The 15,599-nt window shown below is 54.0% G+C and overlaps 1 protein-coding gene across 1 annotated transcript; it reads right to left on the minus strand.

The window, feature by feature from the left end:
* Positions 1–239: 239 nt before the first annotated feature.
* On the minus strand, positions 240–6,745 carry CKM (creatine kinase, M-type). Its single transcript, XM_008684460.2, has 7 exons — positions 6,553–6,745; positions 5,561–5,715; positions 5,047–5,179; positions 2,808–2,979; positions 1,787–1,910; positions 1,248–1,437; positions 240–738 (listed from the first exon to the last, which is right to left on the minus strand). The coding sequence occupies exons 1-7, from the start codon at positions 6,743–6,745 to the stop codon at positions 560–562; spliced, it is 1,146 nt and encodes a 381-aa protein (XP_008682682.1). The 3' UTR covers positions 240–559.
* Between the last annotated feature and the right edge of the window lie 8,854 nt (positions 6,746–15,599).

Consider the following 15,599-nt stretch of genomic DNA (forward strand, 5'->3'; position numbering starts at 1 on the left):
ATGAGGGATTGGGAGCTGAGGTTGGGAAGGGGGCCACACGTCTCTGGGTCTCAGATTCCTCATAGAACCTTCTAAGTTTTGGATTAGACTGTTCGCTAACTTTGCCTCATTTTAGAGATGGGAGAAAACGTGACCAGGGAGAGCAAGCCGCTTCGAGGTCACACAGCGACCGATTGCAAACATCCCTCCTCCTCTTGCTCAGTAATTATCACACGAAAGCTAGGGCCACCGTTGCTTTTATTTGTTGCTTTGGGTGTAGAAAAAGCAGGAGCTCCAGGTATGTTGGACAGCTCTCCATTAGCCCGAGCTCCTGGTGGTGGGCGGGGCTCTGGGGAAAGGAGAGGAGGTGTGAGGAGGTTCTTCATTGGCCAGAACTCAGGGGCTGAAGCCCATTGGTTGGAACTCTGGTTGGAAACGGAATTCGGAAATGGGGGCATAGAGCTCCCAGGTGGCCGAACCCTTATAGGTGGAGCTCTGGGCGAAAAGGGGCGGGCCCCCGATGGGCCGAGTCCTCCCTTTGGCTGGGGCTCCAGCAGTCGGCGGCGAGCGGGCTGGACGCCTATTTCTGGGCGGGGATCATGTCGTCGATGGACTGGCCCTTCTCCAGCTTCTTCTCCATCTCCACCATGAGCTTCACACCGTCCACCACCAGCTGCACCTGTTCTACTTCGGACGAGCCCAGCCGGTCGGCGTTGGATATGTCGAACACTGAGCCCACAGCAGCTGTGTCCACACCACCTGCAGGAGCAGGAGGCAGGGGCGTAAGGAGGGAGCAGGGGTGCAGAAGCGGGGCCCAGGATGCCGCCCTCGTGCCAACGGAGACGGCCACACGTACTAAGGGCCTACAGTATAACAGGTTACGTGCGTTCAGAGTCTCCTAAATGTCTATTCATGGGCTCACGTCTCCGGCTAATTTAGATACCTCCCCCCTCAACCATCCAACAGGAAACTAGAGCATGGTGGGTAAGAGTGAGCTCTGGAGCCAGGCCGCCTGGGGTTGAATCCTGACCATCGACTCCTTTACAGATGGGAAACCGAGGTCCCTAGGGGACAGGGGACATACACAATGTGTATGGTACAGCCGTGACTTCCTATCGATTCCTACGAGATCAAGCGTGCTGACGCCCATTTACAGAGGAAGAAACTGAGGCTCACAGAGGGGTAGCCCTTGTCCACCCCAGAACTCGCGTGGATGCTCCGCCTCCCCTTCCGCCAAGGGCCCGCCCCTCGCCGCTGCCGAGCCGCACCTGTGCCCCGCTTCTGCAGGCGCAGACGGGTGAGGATCTCCTCGAACTTGGGGTGCTTGCTCAGGTGCCCCAGCTTGACATGCACGCCTCCACGCAGCCCAGTGCCCAGGTTGGACGGGCAGGTGAGCACGTAGCCCAGGTGCTCGTTCCACATGAAGGGGTGGCCGGCTTTCTTGAAGATCTCCTCAATCTGAGGTAAGGGGAGAGGACCTGGGGTCAGCGCCAGCGGGCGCCCCCAAATACACCCGCAGCCGGGACGGGGTTGGGAGGAAGACGGCTTGAGGACGTGGGTAGGGGTGGGATTCCGAGAGGGCGGGGTTGGAAAACCACGAGGGCTGAGCTTCTGAAGGGAGGGGCCGGACCACCCAGGAGGGGCAAGATGCTGAGGGGGCTGGGCTTGAGGACGCTTGGGAGGCGGGTTCTTAGGGGCGGGGCTTGGGCATGGGGTGGAGCCGGGTTCCCCGAGGGGCGGGGCCTTGAAAAGGGGGTGGGGCGTTCAGGGGGAGTCCCAGGTCGGCCGCGAGGGGCAGGCTATCCACCTTCTGCAGCCCCACGCAGAAGCGGCGGAAAACCTCCTTCATGTTGCCCCCCTTCTCCATGGAGATGACTCGGAGGTGGTCCTCCTCGTTCACCCACACCAGGAAGCTCTTGTTGTCATTGTGCCTAGGGTAGGTCAGGAAGAGGCGGAGGCATCAGCTCCCGGTGGCAACCCCATTCCCGGCCGCTCGAAAACACACCCACCGCTAGGGGGCAGCGGGCCTGAGGAGTTTGAGGTGGTGGCACGGGCTCCTCAAAATTGCAGAAGCTTTACCCCCCCCACCCCGACCCCGTAGACCCTAACGTCACAGGATCTGAAAAATCGCCAATCTTAGGATCAAAGATTTTTAGGGGTCTTAAGTCTTTGAACAGCAGTAAATTACAGACTCTTAGAATCTCAGAATCTTTGAAGAACAGAAGCTGGGAATCAGAATTGATAAATCTTAGAAAGCCTACATCTGGTCTCAGGACCAATCTTGCCTTCGCCTTGTGACATCTCAGAAACAGAGTCTTAGAACCATAAAACATTTAGATCTGGAAATGTCTGAAACCACGGAATCACAGAACCTGGAATTAGTGGAATCCGGGAACCTAAAAATACTCAAAATCTTGGAAACTTAGAATCATCCCATCTGCATATCTTAACACTCACTCTCCAGATCATCTGAAACCTAAGTTTTAAAAACCTTTGAAAATCTTTGACTATCAGAATCCGGGATTCAAAGGTTCATAGAAACTGAACTAGCAACAATAAAAGATAAAACTAATACCCAAGATGTTGGGCTCTTACTATATCCCAGATACCGTTTTCAATGACTGCGCTCTCCATTTTACAGATGGGGAAACCACAGCAGAGAAACGTTAAATAATGTGCCCAAGGTCACACTGGGTTGGAAGGCAAGGTCATTTTTCTCAGGCATCTGGAAAGATCGTTGTTTTTATGGTGTTGGCTTTGGTAGAGGGATGGGGAAGGGAGTGGAGCGGGGAGGGGGGCCTGGCAGAAGCTGGGGGAGGGGACCTCACCAGATGCCGCGGGCGTCGGGCCAGTCCCGGGCCATGCCTGAGGCCAGCAGCAGTGGGGACACGGGCTTGTCGAACAGGAAGTGGTCGTCAATGAGCTGCTGCTGCTCCTTCTCGGTCATGCTCTTCAGAGGGTAGTACTTCCCCTTGAACTCGCCTGTCAGGCTGTTGAGGGCTGAGGGGCCACACAAGGGAGTGGTCAGCAGCCTGCCCCACCACAACCTGGGCGTGGAGGCATGGGGACCCCAAACGGCCCCCCCTAAAGAGCCTGGGCTTGGTCCTGTGGATGCGCTAATGGCACCCGAACACTACGGCAAAACCCAAATTGGCGACCTCTCCCCAAAGCGTGCTCCTCCCCTGCCTGCCCAGGCACTGGGAACAGCCCGGCAGGTGCGCTCAGCCAGGAAACACGGAGTCTCCCCTTCCCTGACCTTCACGTCCCATCCACCTGGGAGCAACAGTGTGCTGGAGCCCCTCCGGCTGGCCAACAAGACAGCCAGTCAAAACATTAGGAATTTGGGGAGCCGTCAGTAAAAATTATTATAAATTAGCATACATAGTATTTGCATATATTCATATATAGAATAAATGTATATTATGTATATAGTTGTATATATGCATAATATATAATATGTATGTACTTATATACATGTTATACATTTTAACATAGTGTACATGTAGTGTATATAATATTAATATAGTGTATATAATGATATATATCACATGCTATATAATATATTATATTGTTAAAAATAATATAACCAGGGGCCCCTGGCTGCCTCAGTCGGTAGAGCATGTGACTCTTGATCTCAGGGTCGTGAGTTTGAGCTCCATGTTGGACGTGGAGCCTACTTAAAAAATAATAACAATACTTTATATAAACTTCCAATTACATAAATTATATTTAAAACACAAGTAATGAGGGGCGCCTGGGTGGCTCAGTCAGTTAAGCATCTGATTCTTGATTTCAGCTCAGGTCATGATCTCAGGGTGGTGAGATCGAGCCCCGTGTCCAGCTCTGCACTGGGTAGGGAGCCTGCTTAAGACCCACCATCTCCCTCTGCCCCTCCTCTCTCTCAAATAATAATAATAATAATAATAATAATAATAATAATAAACAACTAAAAAAACCCCACAGGTAGTAAATATTCAAGATCACTTCCTATGTACTTTATTACATCTTTATTACCTGTGTCCTTGAGGCTTTTTTCATCTCTATCTGAACGGTGAGATTTTATGTAATGATGGGTTACTGTGCCATCTTTTCCCATCTCTCTATGGCATCATATCCATAGCTTAAAATTGGCCATGGTAGGAGAATTCACACCATGGAAACTGGCAGTCGTGGCAAAGTGGGGTGCTTTTTTGGGGGGGGGGAGCTGGTTTGTTAAACATTTACTAAAACAACATGCTTGCGAGCCCTGATGACTCTACGTCCCACACATACCCTCTTTCTCTCCATCCCACCGCCTATCCCATCTGGCTGCCCCCTTCTGATCTCTCTGCTCCCACCTCTACTCACAGTCTGCTCCCCACTCAGCGGCCAGAGGACTCCATGTAAGTTCTGTGGACTTACTCTGTTCACCATCCTCTCAAGGCTTCCATCTCCCTCAGAGTCGAAGCCAAAGCCGTCCGGACGGCCCACAAGGCTCTCCACAACCTGGCCACCCATATTCCCCAGTCCACATCTCCTCCCCCGGCCCACTCAGCTCCAGCCACACTGGTCTCCTTGCTGTTCCTCCAATATGCTTTCCCACCTCAGGGCCTTTGCACTGGCCACTCCACCCGCCTAGAATTCTTTAGTCTCCTTCTTGTCAATCAGGTCTCAACTCCTTCTTTCTAAAGGGGCTCCCCCCCAGTCATGCCGTGATGCACCCTTGTTTCTTGGCTACGCGACATGTTGGAATTAATCATTCTTTTGTAGGTTTCTGTGTTTTCTCTTATCTCCCCACCAGGCTGACAGCTCTGTGAGAGCAGTGACCTTGTCCATCTCATTCATCATGGGAGCCCCAGCTCCCTACTCAGGACCATAACAACCATAAACGTTTGCTGGCTGGCTGGCCTACAATTGAGGATCTGCACGGATCTGCTCGGGCTGCCTTGACAGCGCCCCCAGACGGCCACCAGGGGTAATGCCGCCAGCTGTCCCTCACCAAACACCAGTGATTTACCAAGGTGTTTCCACGGAGGAGCAGAGCCAGAGCTGGGGGGCCCCAAGGGTGGGCGCGGTGGGGGTTCTCACCTTCCACGGAGAGCTTCTCCACTGCCCGGCGCTCACCCCGGGAGCAGTGGGGAGGCAGCGTGTAGCCCTTGATGCTGCGGCCCGTGCGGACACGGCTGCTGAGCACGTAGTTGGGGTCCAGGTCATCTCCACCCTGGAGGGCAGGACGGGGGTCAGGGCTGGGCACGCTCCCAGGTCTGACTCTCTGCTACTTCCTTCGGCTCCTGCTTGTCCGCTGGCTTCTCCCACAGCCACCCTAGCTCGGCCTCTCCCTTCTCTGTCTCCCTCCATCTCTCTCCCAGCCCCTCATCTGTCCCTCTTTTTCTCCTCCACACACCTCTTTCCCCATCTTTGTCCCCGCCTCCTTTCTCTGCATCTCCCTCCCTGTCTCTTCTCCGATCTGACTCTCCCCTCTCTGTCCTCCGTCTCCCTGTCTTCCATGCCTCTCTGTCCCTCTGTCCCTCTGTCTCTCTGAGTGTCCTTCCCACCTTCTCTCCCTCTCCCCAATCCCTCCCCTGGCCTGGGGGCAGCTGACCTTGAGGTTCTCATGGTTGAGGTCGGTCTTGTGCTTGTCAGTGGGTTTGTAACCCCCGTGCCGGTCCTGGATGATGGGGTCAAAGAGATCCTTGAACACCTGGTAGGACTCCTCGTCACCAGCCACACAGCCCACGGTCATGATGAAGGGGTGACCTGGGGGTTCAGGGTGAGGTCAGAGGTGCTTGTCCCCAGCAAGGAAGGCCCAGGCTCCTGGGGCCAGTGTAGACCGTGTGTGTGTGTGTGTGTGTGTGTGTGTGTGTGTGTGTGAGCAGGGGGTCATTCAAGACCTCTGGGTCAGAACTGCAGAGGCTGAGCGTTGGTGGGGATGGAGAGGGAAGGCTGGGCGAGGTCGAGGTGGCGTCTGGGGTGAGGGAAAGGTGCTGGGGGCAGGGCAAAGGAGGAAGAGTCCCAGGGGGCCAGTTACAAGGTACTAAAAATATTACCACGTCAGAGACCCCAAATCACGGACTCTTCCTTCACCAAAAAATTTTCAGAAATGTATTAGACTATCGGCTCCCACAGGTAATAAGAGACTTGAAAGACCCCCATATTCCCAGATGGGGAAACAGAGGCCCAGAGCAAGAGGGGCCTCCCTCCTCAATCACACCTCGAGTTGGAGGCTAGGACCCGCTCTCGGGGCTCTGGTGACCTTGGAGAAAGAACCGCAGCGCCAACGACATCCCCCGCCAGAGCCCGAGCACGCGCTTTGTCCTAGACTGTTTTCACAACATGGGTGCCCGTTTTTCAGATGTGGAAACTGAGGCCCGGGGAGACTGAATGATTTCCTCACATATTATTCGTGTGCATTTGTGAGTGGTTTGCCCCGCGCCGGGTCCCATCCCAAGCCCTTCACACATGCAGCCCCTTGAGTACCGTCCCCATCTTCCAGACGGGAAAACTGAGGCCCAGGGAGGTGGGATCGAGGCGTGGCGGGCAGCCTCCAGAGCCCCCGACCCGCGTCCCTGCCCGTGCTCCGCCGCGGAGGCTTACCTGGGTTGTCCACACCTGTCTGGATGACATCGTCCAGGGTGAAGCCGGACGGAGTCTCCTTGTCCCGCAGTTTCTTGTACAGCTCAGGGGTCAGCGCCTTGGCCATGTGGTTGTTGTGCTTGGTGAGGTCAGGGTACTCCTCCTCAGGCTTGTAGTTCAGCTTGAACTTGTTGTGGGTGTTACCGAACGGCATGGTGGCGGCGTGGGGGGCCTGGTGGGCAGGGTGGGGGTCGGGAAGGTTATCTCGCAACCAGCAGAGACCAGCAAGGGAACAGAGCAAGGCTTTGGGCTCAGAGAGGCCTGATGGCCAGTCCCGACTCATGTGCTGTGTGACTTGGAACAAGAAGGGTCCCGTCTCTGAGCCCCTGTGTCTGGACAGGATGCATCAGGACTCTGGGTAAGATCCTAGCTCCGCCACACCCTGACGGGTGACGCCAGACTAGTAACCTTGCTAGCGACCGTTTCTCCAGCGGGAAGATGAAGGGACAGGGCAGTGATATTGGCATGGATGAGTGTAGGTTCTGGAATCAGCCTGGGTTTAAATTCCAGCTCTGTCATGTACAATAGCTGGGTGACCTTGGGCACCTGGCTTAACCTCTCTGTGCCTCAGATTACTCATGTGTACAATGGGGGTCATAATAGCACTCATCTCGGGGGCTTAAAGGAGCTCACGTACGTTAAGTGCTTGGAATAGCCCCGGCACACAATAAGCATTATTTTGCTTAGCTATTATTATAATTACCGTCGCTGTTATTTTAAAGGTCTGTGTGAGGAGCTGGGGAGAAGGTGGAGGGTATGGCTGAGAACGAGTGTGTGAGCAGAGGAGGGACATTCTCTCCACGAAGGTTCTGCTCAGTCAAGGGATGAGGAGCACGGCAGAAGGGAAGGCTGGGTGGCTGTCCCCTCTGTTTGCTGACAACTGTCCCGCAGGGCTCCGTTGAGAAGAAAAGCCCAGCCACAGTCATCAGAGCTGGGTTCAAATCCCGCCTGTGCCATTCCCCTGCTGTGTGACCCCAAGCCAGGTGCTCCGCCTCTCTGAGCCTCTGTCGCCTGGAAACTGAGCCTGGCCCGGGGGCTTGCCAAGAGGATACTTCTGGCTCAGGGATGTGGCCGGCTGAGCACACGTCCTCACGCGGAGTTGGGGCCTGCTATCCCAAGGTGTGGCTGCCATGACTGTTATCATTACTTTTATTCATAAGACCCGGGAAGGAGGAGGGACGCTTCAGATGTGGTGGTGGTAGGAGTGGGAGCTCGCTGGCAGCTCCAGGAATGGGAAGCAGGTGGAATGGTGGGAAGGAAATCAGGACCAGGGTGAGCCGAAGGCTGAGGCATCAGGCCAGGGGCGGATGGAATTCACGAAAGATCGTTGGAGCTACTATCCAGGGTTGGGATTATTTATAGAGTCTGGACAACTCCTCCTCCCCTTCCCAGCTGCTCCCCCCCCACCACAACCCCCCCCCACATTCCTGGAGCTCCATTTGCACCAAGTCAGCAGCCCCAGAGACAGGTGGGCCAGGGTGGCCAGAAGGACACACATCCAGGCCTCCAGGGCTCAAGGGCTTCCAGCCCAGAAACCCCCCTCCAGGGCGTCCCACCCCCACCCTGCGAGGGACGTTAGCAGAGGGTGCTGAGGCAAGGTGGGGGAGCCCCAGAGCCACACACTGCCATCACCAATAACCCCTGGATCACTCCGTAAATAGAGTCACACACACGCCTCCAAGCCCAGGGACACACCCAGGATATAGACACCCATGCAGGGGCCACGGAAAGTCAGACACAAGGTCACACCGTTGTGTGGGGCACAACAGGGACCCACGGAATTGCAAATGCAATGACCCCCGCAGACGGTTGACAGACACCTCCCACACCTTGTGGCACCCAGTTCTGGGGACAAACCACAAACACAGGCCCAGCCTGCAGCCCCTTGCAGGGGTGACAGCTGGCAGCTGTCAAGACTCCTTTTGTCTCCAAGATCCCTCCCCACGACCCCGTGCCACAGACCCTGTGGGAGGTCGGGGGGCTCACAGGTGGAGGGGGCTCCCAGACACAGGGTCAACCTTCCCACGCACTGACCCCCCTGTGTGTAGGAGGGTATGGGGCAGACTCCCGAGACCAGATCAGCTGCTGGCACCATGGGGACCCCCAGCCTGGACCCCACCCTGACTCCCACCCCCAGCAGTACCTGGCTGGGCTGTGCGGAAAGGGGCTGTCTGTATCCTGGAGGCGACACTGACCCAAAGGAAGGGCCTGCAGCCGCCGCCTTATATAGGGGGGGCCGGGCTGTGCTATTGGCTGGAAGGGGCTGCCCCCAGGGAAGGGAGTTGAAGGGCAGCTGAGCCTCTCACCTCACTTCCCCGGGCACTGTGCCCACCCTGAACCCAGGCATGCCTCGCACCCAGCCCCATGGCCTTGTATGGGCTGCCCCAGGGGCTGAGCCCAGACCCCCCCCTCCCCCATCAAGCTGATTCCCCCACCAAGTGCTGAGTCGGGCTGGCAGGGACAGCTGGCCCCCTGCCCAGGACACGAGACCCTGGCAGGGGACGTCCCAGGCACGTAGAAGCCACTCGACTAGACCACCAGCCCCTGCTGTGGCCTTGACCTGGATAAATCTCAGATCCTGAGCCCCGCCGCTGGGGAAACCTTGCAATAGTCCCCAGAGGGCCAAGTCTCTGGTATTCCAGACGCTTGCGCGTCCGCACCCAACTATGGGGAGCGCTTGGCCAAAGCCCAGGACTGAACGCAGAACAGCCTGACCCCAGAAGCCCGTGTTTGGATGCACTTTCCTGCTTGGGAATGAGTGCGAGGGAAACGGAGGGTCGCGGGAGCTGAGAAGATTCAAACCCAAGGCCGGCGTTGGAGGCGGTGGTCGCCCTCCAGTGCCCCCCACGGGCTGAATTTCCCGGGCCGAGGGGACAGGGAGGGACTCATTCAGGAAGGGACCTTATTTTTAGAGGGCTCTTCGCTGTCCCCTTTGCAAAGACCTAGACCCGAGGTGCCGGGGCTGGGGGGGGAGGCAGTGACAGGTGTTGGGGGGTGGGGTCGCCACGTGTCTGGGTTAATTATAACCAGGCGTGTCGGGTGTCCCCGGCCTCGCCTCCTTACAAGGGCAGCCGCCGTCCCGGGAAGCCGCCCCCGCCCGCAGGGGAAGGGGGCTGGGCGGCCGCTCGGGTCAGAGCAGAGCCCCTGCCGGACTCGCGCACCTCCAGACCCCGGCGGAGCAGGAGCTCTCCACGGGGACCGGGACCTCAAGGGCTGAGGAGGGCATTCCGTGCACGCGCGGACGGCTAGAGCAAGCCGGTTCCTCTGCCTGGGAGACGCTGAGATTGCAGGGCAAGCCGGGCGAGGCCAGGTAGCAGGAGGAGGCCAGGGAGCGCCCAGGATTACAAGCAAGAAGAGACCGTCCTTTTCCCTCTGGGGTTCCTCCCTCCTCCCGGGTCTCCCCCATTTCCCCATTTATTCCCAGGCAGGAGGGGTCTGATCTAGGGAAAGGGGGCCCTCCCTGCCTTTCCCCAGATTCCGGGTGGGGAGGAGGTGCTTAGAAAATTTCTCCGTGGGGCCCAGCCCCTGAACTCTCCACCCACTGTCCGTTCCCACCAAGGTCAGAGTGGCAGAGTTCTCGTTCGTGGCTAGGGAAACTGAGGGTCGGAGAACTAAAAGGAAATGGACTAGAATAGGGAGGCGTGTATCATTTCAACAATTATTTATTTTTTTAAAAAGATTTATTTGAGAGAGAGCGAGAAAGCACAAGCCGGGGGAGGGGCAGGGGGAGGAAAGGGAGAAGCAGCCTCCCCACTGGGCAGGGACCCTGGAATCATGACCTGAGCCAAAGGCAGAGGCTTAACCAACTGAGCCACCCAGGCGCCCCAGCAATTCTTTATTAAGCACTGACGGGGGACACAGCAGAAAGCAACCAAAGCGTTGGCCTCATGGAGGTGACACTGTAGTGAGCATGAACATATGCTGTTGTGGTGGGGTTGACAGAGCTTTGACAGAAAATCAAAGAGGGTAAGGGGTCAGAGTGATGGCACAGCCGGGGAGGGCAGGTCAGGCCTCTCAGGGGAAGTGAAATCTGAGCAGAGACCTGAGGGAGAGGTGAGAGCCAGCCATGTGAGGATCTGGAAGGAGAACAGCAGGTGCAAAGGCCCTGGGGTGGGAGTGGCTTGGCATATCTGAGAGACAGGGAAGAAGCTGGAAGGCTGGAGCAGATGGGGCAGAGCAGAGAGTGGGAGGAAGAAGATGAGGGATAGGAGCCGAACTCTAGGACCCTAGTGACCATGGAGGAGTTTCTGTCACACTGTGAATGGATGGGAGCCCCTGAGCGTTGTAAGCAGGGGAGAGGCAGGATTCAGCCACATCACATGCATACACAGGATCCAGCCCAGCCCACTCCCCTGGAGCCCTCGTGACCACTCATGGGGACATTCAACATTCCTTGTGGCCAGACAGCGTAGGAAGCACTTTCTGCGTTTGGAGAGTTTCCCACCCTATGACAGCCTCCATTAGAGTAGCCAAAAAGGTCAGAAATTCAGTTTCCCAGAATCCTTTGCAGCAATATTCCAGTCATGTGACCTGGGCTGGAGGGCCCAAACACTCCAGCAGGACCTTGCGTCATGAGCTCTACTCCTTTATCTTTGAGTCTCATAGAAACAGTTGGCCTTGGGGAGGCAAGACCCCCATGGTATATCTTCATCCCAACCCCCAACCCCCCAAAGCCATCAGTCTCCAAGGCTTGTCCATCCCTCCTCCTACCCTAGCTCAAGACCTCCTCCACATTCCCTTCTGCCCTAGCCTCCTCCCTGGTCTGCCCCAGTCTGTCCCCTCCTACCTACTCCCTACCTTCTGATCGCTCCCGCTTCGACCCTCCATGGCTCCCCAGTGCCCTCAGGATAAATGAAGTACTTGTTGACTAAGGAAATAATGGTAGCCTTATCAGTCAATTGGAAACTGCTCTCCCCAGCTTATCCAGAAAGTGCCCTCCTACCAGATATTAGGTGCTTACAAAATCATTGAAAGGGTTGACGGAGCACACTCTGGGTTGCTCAGAAAGGTAAAATGACTTGCCCAAGGTCACACAGCCAGGAAGGGATGAGCTGGGAATCAAACTGGCACAGGGCTGCCGAGAGTGGGTTCAGGCTTTGGTGAAGATAAGTTACAGGCCTCTCAGCAAAGTCATATTTTCATCCCAGAGTCCCTTTCCAGGTGGGTCTTCAGGCCCTGGTAATTTGAATCGACTTCCCCATGTCCCCTTCATCTCCTCGGCTATCTGGCTTCAGGGCCCAAGCACTTTATGTGTACTAAACAGTTTAATTTCCCAGCAGTCCTATGAGGTGGGTACTGCAAATTTTACAAATCAGAAAAGTGAAGCCCAGAGAGGTCAAGTCACTTGCCCAATGTCACACAGCTGGGCACTAACAGAACCAGACTGGACCACGTAGTTAGTCCCTGAGTTTGTATTCCTCATCCCTCCCCGATCCCACCTCTTCCTGCTGAAGCCCCATTTTACAGAAGACGGATGCTGAGGCTTAAAAAGACAAGGAGTTGCCCAAGGCGACAGCCAGTATTCTAGAATTTCAGAGGCTGTACTCTTTTCCTTTCACCCGCAAGCCCTGGTGTTACAGAGCAACCCTGCTCCCAAACCCTCTCTTTTATCCACCACCTCCCCTGTCCCTGCCCCTCCCCTAGGGATGAGGCTGCCCCTCCAGGAGAGACTCTGGGAGGCAGCACTCCACCCCCATGGCCCGTTACCCCAGAATGCTCCCCTCACCCAACCCGAAAATTCCTCTCCCAATCCTGGTAGTCCATGATGCCAACTGGTTCAGGGAAGATAAGTTATAAATCAAAGCCAGCCCAGAACTGGAAAACCAGAGAGCCAGAGAGTTAAGGACCTGTCCACTCCTTCTTTTTCCCCAAGAGCAGGCCCACTGCAGCCCAGTAATCAACTGGATGTCAGGCCCCCAATGGTGGTGGTGGTGGGAAGACAGGCAAATAAGATAGTCTTTCATGACTCCCCTCCAGCCCCACACCAGTCCCTCTGAATCAATTTTTATCAACCTAGCTATACATTTTCCTCTAGGTGTTGCTTTAGCTGCATCTTAATCTCTCAATGTTGGTTTTTGGTTGTCTTTGCATTCAATTATTTCAAATGTATCCTTTATTTTGAAAATGTTATATTTGGAGGGTATGGATGGTCACATTTCTTAATATTTTAGTCTCTTGGGGACACCTGGGTGGCTCAGTCGGTTAAGCATCTGATTCTTGGTTTCAGCTCAGGTCCTGATCTCAAGGTTGTGAGACCGAGACCCACATCAGGCTCTGTGCTGGGTGTGGAGCCTGCTTAAGATTCTCTCTCCTCCCGGGGCGCCTGGGTGGCGCAGTCATTAAGCGTCTGCCTTCGGCTCGGGGCGTGATCCCGGGGTCCTGGGATCGGGCCCCACATCGGGCTCCTCCGCTGGGAGCCTGCTTCTTCCTCTCCCACTCCCCCTGCTTGTGTTCCCTCTCTTGCTGGCTGTCTCTCTCTCTGTCGAATAAATAAATAAAATCTTAAAAAAAAAAAAAGATCTTTGTATGGGGACGCCCGGCTGGCTCAGTCAGTAGAGCGTGCGATTCTTGATCTTGGGATGTGAGTTCAAGCCCCGTGTTGGGTGTCGAGATTACTAAAAATATCTTTTTATTCGTCGATAAAAGATGAGACATCACCTAATGAAATAATATGCAGCTATTAAAACAAATAAAGCTAAGGTGCCAGCTTAATAAAGATTAAGCGTCCAACCTCTTTTTTTTTATTTTTAAAATTTAAATTCAATTAATTAACCTATAATGTATTATTGATTTCAAGGGTACAGGTCTGTGATTCATCAGTCTTATATAATACCCAGTGCTCATTACGACACATACCCTCCCCAGCGAGCGTCCAACTCTTGATTTCGGCTCAGCTCACGATCTCAGGGTCATGGGATGGAGCCCCATGTCGGGCTCCGCGCTCAGTGCGAAATCTCCTTGAGATTTTTTTCTCCCTCTCTCTCTGCCCCTCCTCCTTTTCACACTCTAAATAAATACACAAACAAATAAATAAAATATATATCATTTTAAAAGAATAAAGCTAATCTATAGGTGCTGCCTTGGAACAATTGCCGAGTGTCTTAGTCCATCCTGGCTGCTATAATACAGACTGGATTGCTTATAAAAAACAGAATTGTTTTTGCTCATAGTTCTGGAGGCTGGAAGGCCGAGGTCAGGGTGCCAGCCTGGTCAAGTGAAGATCCTCTTCCAGAACACAGACTTCTTGTATCCTCACACGGGAGGAGGGATGAGGGAACCCTGTGGAGCCTTTTTTTTTTTTTTTTAAGATTTATTTAGTTTTACTGGGGCAGGGGAGAGAATCCCAAGTAAACCCCCGCCATGAGCGGGGAGCCTGATGCGGGGCTCGGACTCACAACCCTGGGATCGTGACCTGAGCGGAAACTAAGAGTCGGACGCTTAACTGACAGAGCCACCCAGGCGCCCAGGGTCTCTTTTATGAGGGCACTAATCCGTTTCATGAGAGTGGAGCCCTCCTACAGGACCCACACACTAATACCATCACCTTTTGGGGTTGGGATTTCAACATATGAATTTGGGGGGAACACACACATTCAGACCATAGCACCAAGCTACACTGCGGGAAAAGTGTATCTATTGCCACAAAAATGCCGTAAAACCCACCACCCCAAAATGCAGTAGCTTGAAAACAGTTGTAGGGCTGGCTGAGATCTGGACTGGGCTCAGCTGCGAAGCTCGGCCCCATACTGTGAAAAACAAGACACCGGAGCCCAAAATGGAGTCACGTATGCTAAGCCCCATGTCACCAAACTGGGATTTACTACGGTTTCAGCTCTCCCGGAAATGGAATCTTCAACCACTCAGTCAGGAATCACCTGATCAGCACGAGGGAGGTCATCTGCCTGGCAGACCCCTGCCGTCCCCTAAAGGAAAAAGTACCCTTGCAATCATCAACCCACTCTTTGGCATGGTTTAAATTCCTTGCTCCTGGGGCGCCTGGGTGGCACAGCGGTTAAGCGTCTGCCTTCGGCTCAGGGCGTGATCCCGGCGTTATGGGATCGAGCCCCACATCAGGCTCTTCCGCTACGAGCCTGCTTCTTCCTCTCCCACTCCCCCTGCTTGTGTTCCCTCTCTCGCTAGCTGTCTCTATCTCTGTCTAATAAATAAATAAAATCTTAAAAAAAAAAAAAGAATGTTCGTCTTTCTCTATAAAAATAAATAAATAAATAAATAAATAAATAAATAAATAAATAAATAAATTCCTTGCTCCTGCTCCCTTCTGCCTAATAGGTCTTTCATTTTGGACAGTCCTCGGAGCTCCTTTCCATCTGCTAGGTTGGATGCTCCCCGATTCAAATTGCTTTTTGCTCATATATACCCTTAAAATGTGTCATATGCCTCAGTTTCTTTTTGAAAGTTGTAGGGTGTGGGCTGAAGAGGGGCAGCCACACAAGGGAAGCCTTTCTCATGCCTGTGCCAGTCACGCCTGTGCCACTCTCAGCCTCTCAAGGGCTAAGCTCAGACCTGGCAGGACTGTCACTCTGCCATTGACCACAAGTCACATGACCGCACCCAAAGTCAAGGCCATCATTCAGCCTACCTCCCCTGGTAAGGCTCTTTTTATCTGTGTTTTTCTGAAATGGGCACTCACGCTCGTACATACACACACAATTCATATCCACGAAATATTTCTGGAAGGATATTAGGAACTGGTAATCGTGTTTGCTTCTGGGAAGGGTGTCTGGGGATCAAGGACAGACAAAGACCTACTTTTCAGTCCATAGTCCCTTGCTCTCTGTGAAATCGTTTCTGACAGTGCTTAACTTTTTATATGAAAAAGAAAGTGGTGAGTTTTTTAAAAACTATGGCCAAAAAGGGCACCCCGTTGGCTCAGTCAGTAGAACGTGCAATTCTTGTGCTCAGGGTTGTAAGCCTGACCACCACATTGGGTGTAGAGATGACTTAAAAATAAAATCTTAAAAAATAATAATAATAAATAAATAAAAACT

Source organism: Ursus maritimus, unplaced genomic scaffold, assembly GCF_017311325.1.
Source record: "Ursus maritimus isolate PB19 unplaced genomic scaffold, ASM1731132v1 scaffold_19, whole genome shotgun sequence".
NCBI lineage: Eukaryota > Metazoa > Chordata > Mammalia > Carnivora > Ursidae > Ursus > Ursus maritimus.

What these genes read in the sequence shown, in the direction of transcription:
- CKM (XM_008684460.2), bottom strand. Translation starts at nt 6,745, where the DNA reads ATGCCGTTCGGTAACACCCACAACAAGTTCAAGCTGAACTACAAGCCT. An exon ending in GACAGGTGTGGACAACCCAG is followed by an intron (nt 5,716 to 6,552) that starts GTAAGCCTCCGC and finishes CTGAACCCCCAG; the next exon opens with GTCACCCCTTCATCATGACC. An exon ending in CCCGACGCCCGCGGCATCTG is followed by an intron (nt 1,911 to 2,807) that starts GTGAGGTCCCCT and finishes GACCTACCCTAG; the next exon opens with GCACAATGACAACAAGAGCT.